The sequence below is a fragment of the Myotis lucifugus genome, unplaced genomic scaffold (genome assembly GCF_000147115.1).
Source record: "Myotis lucifugus unplaced genomic scaffold, Myoluc2.0 scaffold_41, whole genome shotgun sequence".
In the NCBI taxonomy this organism is placed as follows: domain Eukaryota; kingdom Metazoa; phylum Chordata; class Mammalia; order Chiroptera; family Vespertilionidae; genus Myotis; species Myotis lucifugus.
Window position 1 is genome coordinate 5,234,026 of NW_005871089.1, and position 10,834 is coordinate 5,244,859.

At 51.7% G+C, this 10,834-nt stretch overlaps 1 protein-coding gene across 1 annotated transcript in view; it reads left to right on the plus strand.

The window, feature by feature from the left end:
- The window catches only part of CCDC33 (coiled-coil domain containing 33), a 105,025-nt gene that overhangs the window by 41,316 nt on the left and 52,875 nt on the right, over positions 1-10,834 (plus strand). The window contains exons 8-10 of the mRNA XM_006087941.1: positions 2,157-2,286; positions 2,850-2,983; positions 3,908-3,979. Of these exons, the coding sequence (XP_006088003.1) occupies positions 2,157-2,286; positions 2,850-2,983; positions 3,908-3,979 (336 nt within the window). The remainder of the gene's footprint in view (positions 1-2,156; positions 2,287-2,849; positions 2,984-3,907; positions 3,980-10,834) is intronic.

Genomic DNA, 10,834 nt, shown 5'->3' on the forward strand with positions numbered 1-10,834 from the left:
CACGGCCGTGTAATGAAGACTCTCTCTCCCAGGAAGGCACGTCTGCCTCAGTGGCTGGAGGTTAAAGGCTTTGCTGAAGGTCACAACTGAAGAGTAATCACATTCCTTAATTCCATAGCCCTATGGTCTTTCCGGTTTGCAACTACGGCAATTGGCTTCCCCTTCCCCCTCCCCCACCTCCACCCGCCATCCTCCCGCCTCCCCTACCCAACACATATGCCACCAGCACCTTCACCAGGGCCCTAGCATTAGCCTCTGAAGGTGGTCTAACCTTGATACCTTCCTAGATTCCTGCTCCCCCACTCCGTCCCCTGCCCACGACACACACAAGAGAGGCTGACCCACCCCCCACCCTCAATTCTAAGTCTGAAGGGGACTCATTTTCTGGGGACTTATTATGTGAAAACATTCAGGGAAGGAGCTGTCCATACTGGGCAGGCAGATACCATTTCCGGCTTTGTAGACTTCATCTGACACATGAATAGACCACAGAGAGGGCAGCCAGCATCCATTCAATAGCCCTCTCCCAGGGTGGAAGCAAGGGATAGGGCAGCGGTGCACTGAGTCACAGGTCCTTGAGTGTCCAGTGCCTGGCAGATGGTCCAGGCTATGTGGATGCCCCTCTGGAACCCAGGAGAATGGGGGGCTTTGGGATGGCATGGTTTGGCAATCAATCCTAAAAGGTCACTTCCAAGTGCCACCGAACCTAGAAGCAGCTTCCCTACCTGGCCTCATGGCCAAGCGGCTATCTGGGCGCTGCCCCGTCGCCTGCTCTCAGGAACACTGCCATCCCCTCAGCCACTGCCTGTGTTCAGATTCCCAAAGTGACTACAACCCACCTCCCCAGGGGGAGGGACAGGGGCAGACACAGCTGAGCCTCAGAGCTGGAGCAGGCACATTAGTGTGACAGGCATCAGGGTCCTGCCACCGCGGGGGGAGCAGACCCGCTGATGTTCTGCGATCCTGCATCAATAGCCCCTGAAGCCAGTGGTGCATTTGCATTGACCTTTCCAGTGATGACTGACTCCAGTGGGGAATGGGAGATGGGGCCGCTGCCACTGCTGCTGACAGCCCCTGGCTGGGGGCAGAGGCAAGACAGCCACTGGGAGAGAGTGCACCAATGACCGCCCTGTGCTGGGACTGCAGGACGGCCTGCGGGGGTTACAGGGTGACACCCCCAGGTCTCAGTCCCCACTCCCCACATTCTGGGCCTCCTCCACCTGGAGTCCCCTATTGTTCCAGGCGTCCTCCACCCCAGCCACCTCCACATTTTCGCTGGGCTGTTTTCCCACCCAGAAGACCTTCCTTTCTCCCTTGCCCTGCCAGTCCCCCTTCAGAGCCTTCCACTGGTCCCTCTTCCTACCGGATGGCTTTTCTGACCACCCCCAGACGTCTCAGGCCCTTATTTGGAAGCTATAGTTAATGCTGTCTTGTTTCATTGTTTAAGTTGTACTCACATGGTACACAAGCTGCTGCCTTAATGTGTCATCAAATCCCCTGAAAGTCCGTTGAAGAACTGGTGTGGCCTCTGCGAGGAGCTGGGAAACCTGTGTGGACAGGGAGGGGCTGTGACAAGGGGAGAGGTCACGTCTAATTTGGCATCTCTGATACAGCAGCCACGGGTGTGAACGTCGGTGCAACTCTTTAGGAAAACAGTCTACCCATAATGAATTTCTTTAACTCAAATTTCTGTTTTCGGTACTAAAGACACCATTTGAGATACAGAGAGATATGTCAAAGAACATTCAGTGCATGTTAGTACAGGAAAAATAGGAAGGAAGAAACCGGGCACTTGAACATGACAGAATAGCCAACTCTGGGTGACAAACGTTACTTCTGACTGTGGATATGTTTAGGTTTTCATGGTAAATTTTAAAAATGGGCTGTTAGAATAGCAATCATATACAAAAGAGGCATAGAAAAAGACTAGAAAAATATACTGTCTTGTGAACAGTTGTCTTTAGTATAGGAACTTAGGGGTTTTTAATCTTTCTACTTTTCTATATTTCCCCAAGTTTATTCATTAAGTGTGTGTTGCTTTTATAATTGAGACAAAGGTTTGTGGCATATATAGACATGCACAGAACCAATATTCGGACCTCCCTTGCTGGGGAAGAAGCTATGGCCGACCATCTGCTCCCACCTTCTCCTTTCAGCTGTCCAAGCCCGGGGGACCCCCGGAGCTGCCCCTGTGGAATCAGTCCTTCCTCTTCCAAGGCCGAGACGGAGCCACCAACTTCTCAGAAGACGCCGCCCTGGTGCTGGAGTACTACGCCTTGACTTCAAGTAAGGGCATACGTGTGACAGGGTTTTCAGGCCATCCTGCCTCTGCCTCCCGCAGGGGTGGTTCCAGGGCCACCTCCCAGTGCACGCAGACAGGCAGGGGAGCACCAGGCTGCCTTTCTTGTCTAAATTGCAGCTCTGGGGTACAGCCCTATTCCCATACTGGATCCGTGTGGTTTTATTGCACCACCACCCCTCCCCATGCACTTATCAGTGAGGTGGGTGGAGGTGGGGCCCTCAGGACTCACATCCTGAGGAGTGGGGAGGAGACAGATTCTGAGAATAGCTGATCCACCGTCTTCAGTCCACACTATAAGACTGAAGCCCCCAAAAACAGGGACAAGAGAGATACCCAGAGGCAGAAATATGCTTAGAGCTGGCCTTGAACTCAGTAACTCCTGAAGAGCAGAGAAGGAGGAGGGTATTTGCGTGCAAATGCCAGGAGGTGGGTGGTGAGGGATGGGAGGGTTGGGTACCAAAGGATGGGGCCCAGGTGGGGCTGGGATCTGAAAAGCCTGGGGGGGGGACTTTGTTGGGAGCCTCAGCTTGTCCTCCCCCCACCACAGTGAAAGGCGGTGAGTCGTGGACCTTCAGCAAGCCCCTGGGAGTCTCCGTGTTGCCATTAAAGAGCCATTTGTACCCCGAGATGCTGACAGGGAAAGGCCTGAATGGGTTGCGAATAGAGAGGCTCCCCATCACCGTGAGTCTGCCACCTGGCAAGTCCACCGGTCCCACCCTACCCCGCCTTGCTCCTCCATGCCTCACCAACACAGGCGAATCTGGCTTCTCCAGCAGCTTCCAGCAGGCCCCCCACTCTTGAAGCTGAGGATGTGAGGAGTATCCACAAACACCAGAAGTCTGTCTTGCTCTTGGGCTTGTGATGAAATTGCCCCAGAGCAACCTGGGGAGGAGTACAGGGATGCTCCATGGGATAGCAGCAAGAGCTCAGGCCTCTATCCAGCCAGACCTGAGTTCATATCCTGACTTGCCCTGGTCCTCACGGTAGAAGCTGGGCCACCTTACTTGACCGCTCTAAATCTCAGAGTGCCCATCTCTAAAATGAGAGCATGTTTGTATACAGTCTCTCTGTTTAATAAGAATTGAGAGCTCAAACTCAAGAGCCAGACTAACTGGGTTCAAATTCTGGTCCTACCACTTACTTACCAGCTTACATGACTGTGGGAAAATTACTTAAAGTCTCAGTGCCTCAGTTTCCTTGTCTGTAAAATGGGTTCATAGTAATAGTACTTTTTTCATAGGTTTGCTGTGAGATTTTGGGGGAAATGCCCATAAAGCACTTAGAACAGAATAAGTTCTCAATAAGAATTAATACATTATTATCATCATTGTCTACCTCTATGCCACCTTTTTCACTAAAATACTTCTGGTCATATGGTCATAATAGACCTCCACTAATGGGAGCTTCCCTACTCACCAGGAGGCAAGTCTGAAGGTGCCGGTCAGGTCTCCAGTGGAGTGGGGAAGGGTGTACGGAGCAGTGAGGCTGAGTAAGGAAGGGACCTAGCCCTCAGCAGGCACCTTCCTGAGTAATCAGAACAGTGGGCTCGGCAGAGGCAGAGCTGCCCTGGACATCATGGTCTGACTGCTCCCTTCTTCTCTCTAGGACACCAAGCTGAAAACCATAAATGGCGAGGCCCCCACGGTGGATCTCTCCTTTCAGCTGCTTTCCTCTGAGGTAAGGCTGAAGGTCAGATTGAAGTCGGGGGCTGGAAGCCCTGTGCCTCCTCCAGTAGCCCCTCGGTGCGTCCCAGCCTCCTTCACAATTGCTGGCCTTGTTCAGGGCTGGGGTCAGGGCTTCAGGGATGGAAACACCTGAGGGTAACTTGAGGCTCCAGAAAACCAGAGAGAACGCTTAGTTAGAAAGAGTAGAGTTGGAGGAGAGAGCCTGGGAGTTAGCCTCTAACCTGGTCTAAGCCAAGCCTGGCTCACTGGGCTTGAGGTTCCACAGGGTGAACTAGGCCATCAGCTTCTGTAGCTTATAACAAACTGCCACAAACTCAGCAGCTTAAAAAACACCACAGATGGGCTCAGACTCTGCAGTAGGCAGTCCTGCACAGCGCGGCTGAGATCTGGATGCTCGCAGGGTCATGCTCCTTCCTGGAGGCTATGGAGACTGAGCTCCTGGCCTCATACAGGTTATTAGCAGAATCCAGTTCCTGGCAGTTGTAGGATGGAGGTCCCTGTTTCCTTGCTGGCTGTCAGCCCAGGGCCTCTCTCAGCTCCTGAAGGCTGCCCACATTCTTTCTTACCATGGCCTCCTCCATCTTCAAGCCAGCAGCATGCTAAATCCCCCTCAAACTCCCAAACTCTGGATTCCTCTTCTGTCAGCAGCCAGCGAAAATGTTCTGTTTTTCAAGGGGTCATGTGAAAAGGTTATGCCCACTCTGATAACGTTCCCATCTTATGGTGCACTGTGCCGTATAACATAAGCACAAGAGTGACAGCTCAGCATGCTCACAGGTTCCGGGAATTAGGGTGTGGCCTCTTGAGGGCCCATTGTAGGGATGCTGCTACCACAGCTGGGTTGGTCCAAGTGGAAAAATACCAGGGGCTGAGCCCTGCCTGACGGATGAGTCTCTTCCTCTCTAGCCAATGATACCTGAGCTCTGAGTCCAGATTGGCTCCATCATTTGGCCCCAGTGCACCTGGCAGTCACCTGCTGGAATTTTTCCACTGTCCCTTCTGGGGTATATCCAGGAATGTACCAGCCTGCAGGTGCCTCCCCACAAGGCCTCTGGTGCGTGTCTGAGACCTCCCATCAGCATGCCCTGCTGTGCAATGTTCTGCATTGCCTTCTAGAGCATCCTCTAATTCCTGTGAGAGAGCTTGTTAGGTAACTGACATACCCCCTACCAAACCAGGACCCAGAAGGTACTGAGAGGGGAGAACACAGAAGCAGCGAAAGACACCAAGAAAGGGGAAGGACAGTCCTTGGAGAAAAATGTCACAGATTACCCAAATTAGAGCTCAGCGCTCCACGCCTTCTTCTCAGGGTCTAGAGCAGGGGTGGGCAAACTTTTTGACTTGAGGGCCACAATGGGTTCTTAAACTGGACTGGAGGGCCGGAACAAAAGCATGGATGGAGTGTTTGTGTGAACTAGTATAAATTCAAAGTAAACATCATTACATAAAAGGGTACGGTCTTTTTTTTTTTAGTTTTATTCATTTCAAATGGGCCGGATCTGGCCCGCGGGCCGTAGTTTGCCCACGGCTGGTCTAGAGTCTGCCAAGGGCCACTGCCAGCCCTTCCCTCACCTCCCCCTACCTCCTGCCCTTTCACTGGGGCAAGTGTGCTCCGAGGACCCAAAGGAGCATCAAGCAATCAAGGCACTGGGGGATCCAGGCAGGCAACAGGCAGGTGTGCAGGACACTTTCCCAGTTGCCCAGGGGCTGGGCACAAAGATCTTGGTGATGAATTATTCACCGGAGCTGTGCTAAGTGCAGAATTAATCCCTTTCCTTCCAGCTGGCGACCTCACTAAATTATCCCTCCAAGTCATGCGGGAAAACGCTGTGAATTCATTGAGCTGCTGAGTGTTTTGATCTGGGCCTTGTGATTTTAGCTTTCCCTTCCCCCACTCCTCCTCCCCCTGAAGGTGGGTAAAAACCTTTCAGTAATGGATTTCTGAGAAGAAAGGAAAAGAAAGAGGGTGGAGATCGGGTGTGTACCAGGAAAATAATACTAGAGGAAATTCAGATTCTACAGCCAAGAATTCATTCACACAGTTCCACACATATACACTCACACAATAGCATTCAAATAACCACACAGTCACATGTGCACAAAGGCACACACACACCTTTGCCAGGGTGCACACATTTCATACATATATGCATGCTCATACACAATGTTTTCACACATAGGACTGAGGCCTTCATCTCTGCGTTCCAGCCTGTGGGACCAGAACCATTGACTCTTCCACCATTTAAATCAAACACGTCCCAAAGCCATCCCTGCAGGCTGGCAGTCCTAGAGCACAGGTGACACTCCAGCTGCAGGGGCTTGTGATAACGGGCTCCTCAGAGCCCCGTGTCTATGTGGCTAACAACTCTGTCTTCGGTGCAGCTCCTCGCTCATGGTCAGATGTGCTGTAGAGAGGAAATAACTCAGGAAAAATAAATATGCCTGCCTTCCTGCGTGAGGACACAGCCTGTTTTCCTGGGAGCCTCCACAGGATAGCACAGACCATCCTGGTTAATTGACATTTTGGTGAACACAGTCTCCCCCCACCCACTGCTCCCATTCTCAAAGCTCTAGGAACAAGAGCACTGTGGTCTATTCCAAATTAGGCACAGAGGTATCTCAGCAGCCCACCCTGGACAGGAATCTCCTTGACAACATCTACTATGGGTGGTCAGCCCAGCCTCTCCTCTTGCTCTGCCTTGACCAGGAGATCACTATCTCTAGAAGCAACCCATGCCATGGCTCAGTAGCTACAACTGATAGAAACACTCAACCCCCACTGAGCCCACCCTGCCTCCAAGGGCCCTCCCTCTGCCCCAGGCTCCTGACTCTGCCCTCTGGGGCTGCAGAGCAATGCCAGCGAGCCTCGTGCACCGGTCGAGAGACAATGGGACGTGGTCAGCCACCCAGCATGCTGGTGGGCAGACTAGCCAACAAAGCCAGCCATTTCAGTGAATGGCAAGAACGGGTGGTCTCCTGGTTTGGGATGTTGTGCCTGAAGCTGGTTGTGTTGGTGATTGATTAAGCTTTTCCCTCCAGTGGGGCTTCTCGATGGGACCTGCTGCTTTGAGTGATCTGCCTCAAGCGGAACTGTGTATATACACGAGTAGGTGTATAGCTACGCACAGATACAAAGAAAACTTCCCTTATTGCACATTCTGTGGGGGTTGGCCTTGGAGGCCCACTGTGCTCTAAGAACCCCTGAGCCTATGGCTACTCCCCATATACATACACGAATAAGCCTTTGGTCTCCTCCACTCCCGCTCTGATGTTGACCTCTTCCCTTTGAAGAGTGTGATCTGCTCCTCCGAGAGTCTATGCTTCTCCAGGCTACACAGCCTCCTCTTTTAATGAACTGGCTTCAAATTCCCGCAGACTCCTGGGTGCCCTCCAGTTCACAGACGTCCTCTTTGAGTGAGGCCCACCCTGACCGGGTTTTCTAGGCCCAGCCGTGTGCACTGGGGCCTGGTGCGCACATTAGGTGCTCGTTGTGTGGTCTCAGCCTCCCATGAGGTAGGACAAGTCCATGCAGTCATTGGGTCCCCTCTTAGGGCTGGGGTTTGGGATCCAGAGTCTTGTCCAGGCCGGGTGCCAGGGCACCAGACAGAGGTAGCCCACAGCCCTGAGAGATGCTGGCAGGACTTGAAACCCACAGGCTTCCATGGATTTGGGCACAGGGAGGACACATTTGAGGAAAGGAGGAATCTGCTCTACCCCTTGGGGGAAGGGGTGGCTCCCACAGTCAGTCTGCCCTCCCCCTCCCTGATCCCCTCACAGAAAGGCGCAGGTGGGGCTTTGATACCACGCTGCCCTGGTGTTTTAATTAAAACCACTGATTACAAAACTATCTCTGGAGACCTGCCCAAAGTGGGGGCATAGGCAGGACATAGGCTGCTGGTTTTGATTGGTGAGTTTTCATGAATTTCTTTGAAAAGCACACATGACAGCCACAGGCTAGTTCTCTGAGAAGCCCCAACACAAGCTTGCCTCCATGCCCTCACAAGCACAGCTGCCTGAAGGCCCGGTGTCCGGGATAGCATAGCCTCCTTGGCTGGTCTGTCATCCCAAGACGCCAGCTCTAAAAATACTACCATAAGGACAACAGTGGATCCAGAGAGAGAGACCCTGTCCCCTCCCACAACCTCACAACATCCCTGCCTATCTTTCCTTCTGCCCCAAACCGCTACAACCCCTATCCTCTCCCTGTTCAGATTCTAGGCTCAAAGGACGCTGCGAATGGTGGGTAAGAGGCAAGAGCCTGTGGTTTTCCAGGGTTCACTATGCCCGAACCCATCCCATTAGTGCTCCATGCCTTGGGGACAAATATTGGTCTCCCCACAGTCTCTTGGTTATCATACAACTCCCCACCTGATGCTCTCCACCTCAGGGAGGGAGTTTGACACTCCCTCCAAAGCACAGGGTTCTATAGAATCTACTTGCTCACTTCTTGTGACAGGAAGCTCATTACCTCCCAGGAAGCCCTTTCCAGCATCTGTCAGCTCCTTTGTAAACCTCTTCCTTCTGTCTGTCTCCAGTTACTCTCCCTGACCCCATCTTTTCTTTCCTAAGACCAGCCTCACAGAAGTCAGCTCCCAGGCCCACATCAACTCTACTGCTGCCTGCAAACTTGTTATATCATCTCCAGCCTGACCAGCTCTCTTTCCTCTGACTGATCTTTGTCACGCTTGGTTTCTGCTTCTCATCCTCCTGGTCGTCTCCTCTTGACATTGAAGGATAGAATAGGACCATTACCCCTTTCTCCAAACACATTCTCCCCTTTGGTACAGCCAAAGTCTGTCATTTATTTTATTACTAACCAACACTACAGGGGGCCATTGAAAGCCTGTGGTCTAGTCTGGCATGTGAGCCATTGTCAGGCAGCACATCTTCACCTTCTGCTGCTCTATTTTGAACTTGGGCAGGGTTCTCTTCCCTGCCGTATTTCACCTTCTTCATCTCAGCCATTGTCTGGGCTTGCGATCATTCTGGACCCTAATTTTATCATGCGTCACATTTACGGTCCCGCCTCCATCCCCACCCCAACCTTCGTGTCATCTGTGGATGTGGTCAGGACACTTTGAGTACTAAAAAGTGTGCATCCTTCGAACTGGGTTTGAATCCTGGATCTTCCACTTGATCTTAGAGTTTTGCTTTCCTCATCTAAAGAAGAAGGTTGTGACTCCTACCAGCCAGGAATGCAGTAAAAATTGAGAGGAGGAGCATGTGTGAGTGCCCAGCACAGGGTTTACAGACACTTGGTGAGGGGAGTGCTTAACATTCATTGTGCACCCAGGTTGCTGACAAGCAGCTGAACTCCTCAGAGATGAGGGCAGGGATCCTGAGGGAGGGGAACAGTGAAGCCCTGCTAACCCTCACTTGTTGCCCACCCCTCATGACAGCCACCCACCAGATTCACATCCATAAGGACATCAGGAAGCCTTGTCAAGTGCTGAATATAAACGTCACCAGCACCAAATTGGTCTCACAGCAATTTTTCAGGGAATGAAGAAATGGAAAACAGACAGACAATCATCTCTCCAGAGACCAGACTTGCTGGAGTTCCCAGTGTACCCTGCCCTGCACTGGGGACTATGGAGGAGATGAAGAAAGTAAAGACCTGCTTCTTGGCCTTGAGAGCAGAGTGAGCCAGGCTGGACCAAGAGTCATACTGCAGGTTTATCCCAAATGCCTCACCAACCACAGGCCCTGTGATGCTTTGAGAATGTGGGCCTGTGACTCCCAGCGCACAGATGAAGTATATTGAGTCAGGATGCAAGGATAGCTAAGGAAACTGACCTGCTCTGCTCTCCCATGAGCCCCATGCTTAATTAGTGAATTGAAGAAGGGGGAGGGGAGGAAGAGAGACAGAACAAGAGCTTCTACCAGGGGTGGGCAAACTTTTTTACTCCAGGGCCACAATGGGTTCTTAAACTGGACCGGAGGGCCGGAACAAAAGCATGGATGGAGTGTTTGTGTGAACTAGTATAAATTCAAAGTAAACATCATTACATAAAAGGGTACGGTCTTTTTTTTTTTTAGTTTTATTCATTTCAAATGGGCCGGATCCGGCCCGCGGGCCGTAGTTTGCCCACGGCTGTTCTAGACCAAACTTCTCAGAAAGTGGAGTATGTGTTTAGGTTTCTTCCCATGTTAAAGTCAGACTACCATAGCCTAGACCTCCCTTCAGCCAAATCAAGTGCACCCCTGGTCCAGCCAGGGCATTCAGGCATGAATTCAGTAAAGCACCCCCATAGATCAGCAACACCCCTCTTGCTAATTGTTCTAGTTGAGATCGGTGCATTGAGCATCCAAAAGTCAGGCAAGATCATAGAGAAGCATGTGAGCTCTGCTTCAGAGCGTCTTGGAAATGGACTAGGCAAGAGGCTTCAGGGAGGGGGAGCCACAGTGCAAAGCCGTGGAGGCATGGCAATGTCTAGAGTGCCAGGGACAGAGCTGTGTGGGCAGTGATACTGGAGAGTTAGTTGGGACCAGAATTTTGGAGGGCCTGGAAGCCAGAACACAGAGTTTAGACTTAGACATACAATGATGAGAAACTAAGGAAGGTCTTTGAGCAGTAATAGGATATGATCTTACCTATATATTGGAAAAGTCTCTCTAATTGTAAATAGGAAGAACCCAAGGATAAAGATTAAATGCAGAAAGACCATGTTTCAGGCTTATAAGAATGATCCCAGAGCCTATCAACTGAGCCATAAATAGGGTTTTATTTAATACTAGAAAATTCATGCATTTGGCGGCGGGGGCGGGGGGGGGGGGGGGTGTCCCTCTACCTGGGCCTGGGATTCTCTTACAAACCGGGGACCCCTCCGGGGAAGGGCCCCTAAGG